Source organism: Bactrocera latifrons, unplaced genomic scaffold (assembly GCF_001853355.1).
Source record: "Bactrocera latifrons isolate USDA-ARS-PBARC rearing strain unplaced genomic scaffold, ASM185335v1 scaffold_409, whole genome shotgun sequence".
Lineage (NCBI taxonomy): Eukaryota > Metazoa > Arthropoda > Insecta > Diptera > Tephritidae > Bactrocera > Bactrocera latifrons.
The window spans coordinates 12,701-23,772 of record NW_017537056.1 but is presented as its reverse complement, the minus strand read 5'-3'; the positions used below and the strand labels follow the sequence as shown (position 1 = coordinate 23,772).

The window sequence follows — 11,072 nt, the reverse complement described above, 5'->3', positions numbered from 1 at the left end:
AATTATAAAAAAATATTTATTATTAAGAAAAAATCTTCCTTTAATTAGTCGTTTCGAGTAATGTTGTTCACCGACTTTGAAAGCACCATTTTCAGAAAAACGTGTGCAATGTTTGGCCTTGTACTCCCAAGCACTCTGAAATGCCTTTTCAAATTTACGTGTAACTTGGAAAATATTCACCACAACGACAGGAAATTTTCTGTGTGTATTCTTAAATTCTTCGGTATATCAACCTTTAAGAATACCAAGTGAACCCGCCACATATACCATATAACTAAGTATATTCGATAATAAAACGAAACGAAGTTGGTAATTAGCTTCTCGAACCACGAATAAACCAACATGCAACAATTTATTCGTCATGGTAAATATTTCGATATTCACCCCAAGATATTCTGAAAGTCTCCCAAAGTAACTGATTTTTATTTCTGATGAAATAGGTGTTTTATGATTTCTTCTGTGCTATTTTTACTTTACTTTAAAATACTTGACAAAAATAACTTAAGATAGTTGCTTTYGACTCGTCAAACATTACTCTCCAGTGAATCGAACAAACTATACCAGATGGTCAAACTAACGGGGAGCAGTTGTAGTGCAACCCTGAACTGATACGTTTTCTGACGCTTCTTAATTTACAATTCTTTTATTGGCGTTAAGAGTCGTTGCAGCAACCCTTCATTTTCTTTTTCCATAAATTACTAAAAATGTTTTTAAATATACAAGAAAAAAAAACGCTATTCATATTTGTCATTTGAACCATTCATAATAGTACAACTGATCGAAAATATGCAAAGCAAAACTTGGTAGCATTGACGTTGACGTTGGTGATCATGACAAAAAACTACCTCCAGTCGCCAATGTTTCACCGGTAATACAAGATTAGGTCAAAGCGCAAAATGTATTTATTTACTTGACACCTGGAGTAAATTTTTGCCGTGATCACCGGTCATTAACTGACAGTCAACGTGTTAATGTAACTTTTGCACGTAATATTTGAGAGAATAGARCTGAAGCGGGCAGAGAAATGGCGAATCGRAGACTGCTTATATCGCATTAACATAACTCGACTTACGCTATTTTTACATGTTGATAAAGAAATTTCACCAGCTTCAAATTTTTGCATTCTTCCAACCGCAATGGGTTACAATGAACACAGTCTTCCTTTAACTGCCTTGGAACACTTAGTAAAAGTATGTTATAGTTTATAAAAAAATACCTTATTTTATAGTAAAAAAGTAAATTTGGATTTATGTTATGTCAATCACTGTAAATTGATTGTATATGTTGGCGGCGGCAGCTTAAAACTATTAGAGCATAATAAAATCTATATTCACTCAACTACAGATATTATAATATATGTTTAACGATTTATGCCTTAAAATTAAAATTATCTATTATAAATCATTTATAAATTATATTAACTTATTTAAATTACTATATTAAGCAAATTTGTCCTATTTGACAAACACTCAAACCTTATTCCTTATCTTCATTTAACTTTCAAATTTTCTAGGTTTTTAAATTTTGCATTTATAAACATAATAAGACAATTTGTACTTCCTCATTAGCTTAAATTAATTGTATTGTTAGTGAAACATTTTTAGATTAATACTTAATTTAAGACAAGCCACCTTCAGTAAACGACCAACAGCTGCAGCAGATATTCGCAAGCGTTGACCCAAATGTCAGGAGTCAGCCGTCAACAGTCATTTGTCAGCAGTCAACTGTCAGCAATCAGCTTTCAGTACTGAAAACAGCAATACCATAGCGCAAAATGTCAAATATTTCCATAACAGCTGAAAGAGTTGTGATCTAAGTACATACTTAGTCGTCCAAATCCGTGCAGAATATAATCAAAAAATGAGCTTTTACGGCAACTAAAATTGGTGCAAATTACTCTAAAACTAAGTAGAGTGATTGTAGGCATATAAAGACGAGTTGAGAGCAAGTAAAATGAGAGAGTCTTCAACAAAATGTCGCGGTAAATCAATTGGGCAAAAAGGGGTAACAAAAGAAATTCAAAATATTATATAATAACTGTGACAACTAAGTTTTAATTAAAACACTAAATGTATATTAAAGTATACAAATGAAATTGTACGTAAATTGTTGTGTGTCTGTAWTAAAAATTTAAAACTCACCAAATCAGGAATGCCAACTTTGAATTGAAATTACTTTTTAACGCTTTCTTCAGGCAAATCATTTATTTCACGCATTGCATTGCATTTTAATTGCTATAAGCCATTTTAAATAATTTTAGATAAATCAAATGTTATTAAAACAATTACATATTTTTAATTAGTTTATTAAATAAGCAGCGATGTAAGCTCGCAAACGAAAACTATATATTTTAAGTGTGCAAWGTCCAACTTGGCTTTAATTAGTATGCAACTTGCTGAATTTTCATGTAATACTTTTTAAGCAAACATATTTTGATATTTAGCCAAATAAGTTCATTTAAAACTTGTGTATTATGATTTGATATGATGATTAGATGAAGGCAATAAATGTATAAACAAAAAAGAAATTGCGTATGGTTGTGTACATTTATACATTTTGGCGTGAACGGTAAGGGAAAGGTTAAGAAAAAGGTTTCGWATCAAARTAGCACAAGGRRTTTCAGAAACAACCGCCGTAGACGGAAGCAGCATCCGCTGTTTGCTAAAAAACAAAAAATAAAWTGCAGCCTCACTGTTTACTAGGCGCCCATAACAACACAGTAGGTGTCGCAAATATGTTAAAATTGCTAGCAACTGCCAAAAACACCCATTGGTTTCAGTTGCCAAATCGTTCCTACTAAAACAATAGTATCAAATTTCGAATTTCGAAGTCGATTGTGCATGCTTTCTCTCTCCCTTTATCTGTTATGATCGCCTGATRTATTTCGGAGAAAATTCATGGAAATATAGCGTATCGAAGCGACTGTTATCGCGATCATCATYACAGACGCGCTCCGAAAAGATTTTTACTTACTTTATCATCTCTATTCACCAAGTGAACATAAAAAGCAACAGGTGCTTCGCTTTCAGTAAAGCGCCTTTGGTATACCAATAAAAATTAGTTCCGAATCTCAAATCGTAACTATGGTAATTTCTAAGCTAAATATATTTTAYTATTGGACATTGGGTTTAGGTTGGTACCTGCGGTTTTTAATGATATCCTGGTAATTGTCGTACTGATAACGCAGTTTTTTAGTTTTTAAGTCCTTCTCCACCTGATCTTTACAACGAGTGGAGGTCAATTTCAATAACAGAGACCTCGAAAACGTCTTTTCTACCAGGTGCACATAACAGCACTGTAGGTGTCGGAAAGTAATATATTAAAATTGGCCGCAACAACACCCATTGGTTTCAGTTTTCGTTCCTAAAACAATAATAAATTTAAAAGTTCGATTTTCGATATCGAATTTCCAATTTTCCACTTCCACTCTTTGYGTCGCTCTTATGATCGCCTGATAAATTGTGCAGAACTTTTAAGGAAATATATGCAAACTTATCGAATGGGATTAAAAACAATAAAGTAGAATTTGCTATGCAATTTCGACAAGTTACAAAGTAAAGCGTATCACTTGCTACTAGGCGTACAAAACCGTGCAACAGCTGATTCGAACATATTGAAAATACTAGTTTTCGTTTGCTACAATAAATTTATAAAAACAAAAATTCGTTCCCATTTAAAAATTTTTTCTAAAAGACACCTCGTTCCGATCTCAAATTTCGTTCCTAAACAACACTATAMAACGCACTTATTTTGTTATTATAAACTCATAATTTTTCTTACTGGCGCTCTTTTATGATTCCCTGGCTTACATAGCGCTTTCATTTTTCGCACAAAATATGTGAAAATATTTAAGAGGCTGAGAAAATATTTGGGAGGTATTCTAGTATAAATAATATAATTTAAAAAGGCAGCCAGCATCGCTTACCACCAGGCAAACATAACAAACAGTAAGTGTTTCGAATATAAAAAATCCTTCGAGCTTATCGCTATTCAGCGACATAACAACAGACATCAGCTCCAATTTTCATATCATTCCTATGATATAAAGCAATCATAWATATGCTGTTGTTTGGACTTAATATTATTTTCTTTATTGTGATCCTTTTATGATCGTTTCAGTTAATTGTCAGATAATATCTGARAGAGTATTAAATACAATTTTTTCTTGGCTGTAATATTTTTTAAGAYTCTTGCTGCAATGCTGAGGGTTCCAAATAAAGAGTAGGAATAAACTCTAAAAATGTGAAATCCTAAATGATAAGAATGAATAGYAAATAGTTATATTTAGAACAAGACGCCAATAAAGACTACAGTACATATATTTCACTTATATAAGAGTACGCCATATTTATTCATAAAAAGCTTGTTAATTTTTTTTTTCATTTTAGCAACAAATATAATTTTTTATAGTTGTGTAATTGTTCCTAAAGAGGCATATAGTATACAATATAGTTGTTATTTTATTTTTTCTTGCTACTTATGATACCGTACATTCGGTTTGTCATATACGATGCAATCCCAATGAGAGAGCACATAACAACACTGCAAAAAGTGTTGTTTCATCATATGCTTTGAACATCATCTTCTGCAGTAATACAAATTAGTTCCAAATATCCCAAGTCGTTCCTAAAATAACAAATACTAAGCATGTTACTCTTTGCAATATTTACAGCAAAGCTTTGTTTTTGCACTATTCGAACTTCAATCAGTTTGTTTTTGTGTGAGAGAAATACGGAGTGAATTTATTTTCTTACCTTTGATTCATGATCGCCTGGTGCATTKCAACAATTTGTAAACAAAGCTTTCAATAATCGAAAAACAACAACATACATATATAATGAAAATGTGTCTGTTACAACAGCTGCCATCGTTTTACGTTTCCTGATACTCCTTTTCATACGCGCTATTTAATTCTAAGCTCWTCTGCTTCGCGGCAGTCTTGCGAACAGACATTGAGAATTTARTGTGGTTATTTCATATGCAATAAAGTACCGATTTTAAAATTAAGCTATTTATCATATACATACGTAAATATATCCTATTTAATTATATAAAAACATAATAACGTAATATAATACATTAAAAATCTTAATATTGGAAAGTAACATTTTTTATCTTGCTTAGAATCTAGCATTTTATGTTAACGGGCTGACTTGCCGTAAAAATACTATTCGTACACAATTGGGAATATACATACATATGTATATGTATATATATGTACTAGTATCTAATTTTTAAAAGTTTTCAATTATCCACTTTTCATCCAAATAATTGGAAAACGTGAGGTCTCTGAACTTTGAAATAATGTAGAACAAAAATATTTTTCAAATTTAGATAAGAATTGGTAAATGTGAAAGCAAAGGCAAAACCAGTGCCTTGAGTGATAATCAAAGAAACGTAATGGACACGGAGTTTTTCTTTTCTTTCTCAAAATTACTACAGTAATATTCACTGCTGCCACAACATCAACATAATCAAMTGAAACTCAAAATGTTCAAGGTGAGTTATAAGGGTTAAGAAAGTTTACGCCTAAAAGTATGCTACAATGGAAATAATATTCTSGAGACAATACAGTCCAATTAGATAATAAAATTCTTCAAAAAGAAAATACTTAAATATTATCAAAGTCGGTTTATTCAACATGTTTCAAGGAAATAATAATAATAGATTGAAATAATTATTCGTTATTAAATGGTTTTTTAATTGTTCCAAGCGCTAACAAAAACTATTTTTTTTTTTTTGTAAGTATATAAAGAAGTTACAACAAGAACACGTTTGTATAAGTCTGCACTAAGATTCCCACTGAATGTTAAGGGCGGAGCTTGCTTTAGAAGCTGCAAAAGTTCGATTTTTTTATGCTTAAATCTCTTTACAAAATAATCTCAGAATATGTCCCCAAAGTTGTAGATGGGAATTCGAAATATTTTCGAAGCCAGAAGGGAAATATTGACCGTGCATCTAGCAGATATGTATGTGAGCGATTGGCCAGAAAGCGAAAACTTTGACTCTCGATTTCTCTGTTTTCATTTTTACGATTTTTCTTAACTGGCGGGACAGAAAAAAAAATTAAATATAATCATATGGAATTTGGGCAAAGTTAATTATCTTCGGCATTAAATTATTTTCTATTTAAACTAAAAAAATTAAAATAAGTCAAGTTTGACCATATTTTTAAACAACACAAGGTAAAATTTTTTTGGTCAAAAAACACTTTTTTCAATTTTTAATTTTTTTTTTTTTAAATTCTACCCTTTTTTGGAATTTTTTTAGTTTAACTAGAAGATAAATTATAACTAGAAATTGCGACCTGCATCCTGCCCACCGTCCGGTAAATGCACATGCAAGAAGCATCGGGCAATTGCTTCCTAAAGGCAGAATATCAAAGATTTCGAATACAAAACATTTGTGAATGATGCTTAAATATGTAACCATAAAACCTAGAAATTTAGCTTTTATCACTTATTTCCTTCCCTCCGAAAAAAAACCCCAAACAATCGATTCTTTGAAGCCTCTAAAGCAGGCACCCCCCCTTAAGCTTAAAATTGGCTTACACGTATACAAAATATTGTGCAATAAAAACATAAATAAATATCTTTATATAAAAATTTCATACAACTCTTTACATACAAAATTAGTTCTGCACGTAATGAATTAATAAATTAATCTGAATAAATATAAAAAATACATATCATAAAAATATAAATATTTATGAAAATTCTTCTTACCTTCAGACAAAATAATACGTTTGCTTGCCATTAAAAAGCAATGAAAAATAAAAACAAATTAACTCACGCACAAAAATCAACGATGTTCGTATACTAAGAACATTTTGCACCTAACAATCCTCTCTTACGAATTACTACAATGCACTACAAGAGGAAATGAGGATTACAATAATTTAAATTGAGCCTCTCACATAATTTCTGTAAACTTCGAATTATGCAACAACAAGCCGGAACAAACCAACCGAAACGATGTTTAGTGGTTACTGTGACGAAGATRAGGAATGACAAATACAAATCACAATAACAAACTACGCAGATTTCGTTTAGTGCAATTTTAAGAAGCAACAATATGGGAATTGGAACACGAAATATTTTAGCGCCAAGGTCACATAGCAGATGCTGTTACATATATGTATGTATATGTTTGGTGGAGTAAAATTTTTTTTTCTTTTTCGGTATTGTAACAATTATTGTTCATTTATAATATTTAAAGTGTTATTTCTCAATATTCTGGTTACATTATTTGATTTAATCAGGAATTTTTATTCTGCTTAAGGAAATCATGTCATAATGAAAGGAAAATACAATCATAGCAACCTAAAAAAATATGTCGACGAATGAGGTTTCGCGCGAAATTTAGATTTATTAGTCTTACTATTTTTTGCCCACAGTAGTAAATTCTCATATTTATTTTATAATGCCTATTTCAAATTATTTACCTAAAAAATTTACAATAGCTCGTTCAAATATACAATATGTATATAAATAAGTACATAAATTTGGACATATCCCCCTCTTTGTCACTCGTTCACTTTAAATTAAATCGCCAGGCTCTTTTAAAAACAACGCTTTATTCAAAATGAAATATGCAAAWGGGCGCTAATATAGCTAAATAACGATTTAATATGACATTCTTTCGATAAATATAAGGAATATATAAACAATATATAATATGTATTTGACTAGCAGTATATTAATAATGGCAGTTCTCATAGCATCTCAAACCGATTCCGCAATGTCAATGCAACTATTGCCAATAACCTGTCTAAGCAATGATTTAATTTCACTGCAGCTGTCGTTCCAAGCTGTCGCTAAGATTTAGCTTAGCCAATAATTTGATGCGCTGCTCAACCAAACCCAAAGGACGGCGACGTACCAGGTGACAAGTTGATTGTCTGAGAAGAAAATGGAAATAATTCGTGAGTAACGTTCGTTGCACTTAATATATRTACTTCAAGTGCAAGTGATGCAGGAAATAACACTATATACTGTACAAAATATATAGTCACAAGATTTGACCAGATTTATGTTCATTCATAGTTAGGTAGTTTAAAAAGTGTACGCACCTTAGTATATTTCGTTTACTTACTTATAAATAATCTTCTCTCGATCTGCCCACGGCCAAGAGCGCTCCAATTTATCGGCAAACTGAAAAATGTTAAAAAAGTTTAACTTTTTTGAAATAAAATATTGTATTCCTTATTACCTAGCTGACTTATAACCGGCTAGTATAGGCGTGTTTAAGACCAATCCAATATTTTTATGTATATTATTACAAATCATTATTATTGCCTTAAAAATAAACTTYTTTTGAGCCACTACAAGCAACGCCTAATTCAATTTCCCAAAAACGTTTTATAAGTCTCGGCTGAGACGACCTTCATCAAATGACTTTCAATGACTTTCAACTCAGCTACGTTGTCAAGCATCTTTTTTGCGACCTCTACTTGGCGTGATCTTTGCAAAAGGATCAGATCCTCGTATTTATACGATTCATACTGGAATATGTTGTTTTGATCCATAAGAGATGTTGAGAGCCTCCAAATATCTGTGATGCCAACGCAACGATTATCCAACACTGTTTCTTTAACTTTYACTGYGTTATTGYCTATTTTGACATTTCTCTTCAGTAAGGTAAGRCCTAAACTTTAAGAGCGCTACGTCCAATTTATGGTCGCCATAATCGCTCTGAACCCACAGACACAGTACAAAATGTTCCMGTGCCAGAGAGACAAAGAAATGCYTWTAGTTGGCCTACATCCTTACAAGATCAAATTGACGCAAGAACTAAGGCCGCTTRACATTCAGAATCATKGTATATTCGTGAATTRGGCTGAGCAAGAACTTGAAAATTAACCGGATTTTCATCGAAAAAATTATCTTCAGCGAGGAGGTTCATTCCTGAGTGAATGGCTTCATCAGTAAGCAAAATATGCCGAATATCGAACGTGAAATTGCAGTATTGCAGTGTCGACCCATTTATGCTTCAAAAGCGTCGAAAATTAAGTTCAAGAAATCGAGTGTTCCTTCACAAAAATAAAAAATGTCATAGATTTCCCCAACCGATTTATTTTATTAAAAAAAAAAAACGTTTGCAAGATCTTATTGAGGTTTCAGGGCCGCAGAACGTTGGAATGAAGCAATATCTTTCAAAGTCTTATAAACGTAGGCTGCTTTAGACACAGTTGACTTTAAACCGAAAATTAACCCAACCATAGTACCCGATTCTGATACGTTTTTTAACCGTACTCCAATGCTTAGTTTTACTATTTGTCACTGTAATTTGCATTGATGAATATTCARCTGCCTAAATTTCGATTTTGAAAGAAATTTTAATCAAACGACAACTCTAATTAACTATTAACACTTTTACTAAAAAAAAATTCTTAGAACTTGTGGTGATTATCTCCACTTTATTCTTCAAAGGTAGCCTGGTTACGTATTAGATGGTATTGAAAGTAGAAATTCCACTTAAAAGAAAATAAAAAATGGAATAATCATTTGTTTTCACGCTCCCAAAACCTCCAAAAAAAACCAACACACTTGAATAGTCTGCAAGGAAGAAACATTCATAATAAAACGCTATTGGCCTTACTGAAGTAATTAAAATTATAGATCAATAATAAAATAAATAAGCACAAGTACTCAAGCCAAGCGCAGACCCGATTCACCGTTAGGTTATTAAAAGTAATTTTATCCTCAAACTTTAYAGCTCATCGCTTCACTTTTGACAGCGCACACATAATGCAAACACTAGCCATTTTAAAAGCTTCCTGCTTGAAGGCTTTCATACCACCTTTCACAGAAAACCACACAAATCAGAAAAATCTGCACACAAATATTTATGAAACAGCARACGACACTTACCTTCTTCTCCTTTTCATCCTCCTCATCGACCCACTGCAAATGCTTTTCCTTCTGCAAGTCATCGTCAGCATGGCACCAACGCGCTTTCTTTTTCGGCTTTTCCTCATCCGTGTCATCCATGTCAATCTGATCCTTATATGAATTGCTTTCGTCGCTGGATTGTTTCTCGTCATTCAACTGTAACTTAGGTATTTTGTTCAAATTCCAGGTATAGGTGGCAGTTAGGAAATCTTCGTCATCATCAGTGGCAACGTCATCGTCATCACCACCATTGCCTGCCACTTCAGCGGCGTCCGTTTCAACATCACTACTACCTGWGTTGTCACTAACGAGTCTGGCTGTTATAACATCTTCGTCRGAATCCTCGTTGTCATCATCATCTCCATAAGCCTGAGCTTCATCATCCGTCGTCGTTATATCGTCGTAATCTTTGTCATCTTCAACAGCATTAGCGCTGACATTGAAATTGTCRTGATGATGTTGTTGCTTATATTGTTTGCTCTGCGGCAGACTTGACTTGGCCGGTCTAATTCGTGTCACAAACGCATATGGTATTGCGGCTTCTGCCTCACTGCCAGCGTTGTTTTTTACCGGATCCGTTGCGCGCGAATTGTAATTACTTGCTCCACTTTCAACGTGCTCAAAATAGGCTGCTTTGCTCGCTCCATTACCTTCTTTCATATTTCTACCCTCGCAAACGTTTTCATCATCATCTTTGTCGTCAGCATCATYGCAGCCGCCGACATCAGCAACGTCATAATCGTCATCCGTGTCTGCTTCATTTGATTCATAATTGCCTTCCGATGCATAATCCGATTCCGGCGTCGAGTCTTTTGCCAAGTACATTTTCACGCCACCGAATGGCTCAGCGGTTTTGGCGTTTGCTTTTCCTTTAGCCTTCAACTTGAGACGTTGTTCGGCGTTGGCGCCACTTAGCTCGTAATCCAGTGCATCCTCATCGTAGGAATGCTTGCGGTGTTGCTGCAAATCACTGGGATTCAATTTCTCGAATGTTTGCGACACGGTGGCGAGTGTGGAGGAGAGTATTTTCGGTATTTCCGCAATTTCCGATAATTTGCGTTGCATCTCGCGCAGGCGAGCCTCTATAGAAGCAGCCGATTTCACTATTTACAGTGGTGGAGAAATTTTATGGAAATTAAATATTAAACGGAAATTAATAAACGAGGAAGAAACACGCAA

At 33.2% G+C, this 11,072-nt stretch overlaps 1 protein-coding gene across 1 annotated transcript in view; it reads right to left on the bottom strand.

Moving 5' to 3' along the window:
* Positions 1-7,556: 7,556 nt before the first annotated feature.
* LOC108972558 overlaps positions 7,557-11,072 on the bottom strand; it is a gene marked incomplete at its 5' end in the record, with an annotated part of 12,082 nt that continues 8,566 nt past the window's right edge. Inside the window, 3 exon segments of the mRNA XM_018939188.1 lie at positions 7,557-7,900; positions 8,095-8,153; positions 9,873-10,996. Of these exon segments, the coding sequence (XP_018794733.1) occupies positions 7,789-7,900; positions 8,095-8,153; positions 9,873-10,996 (1,295 nt within the window).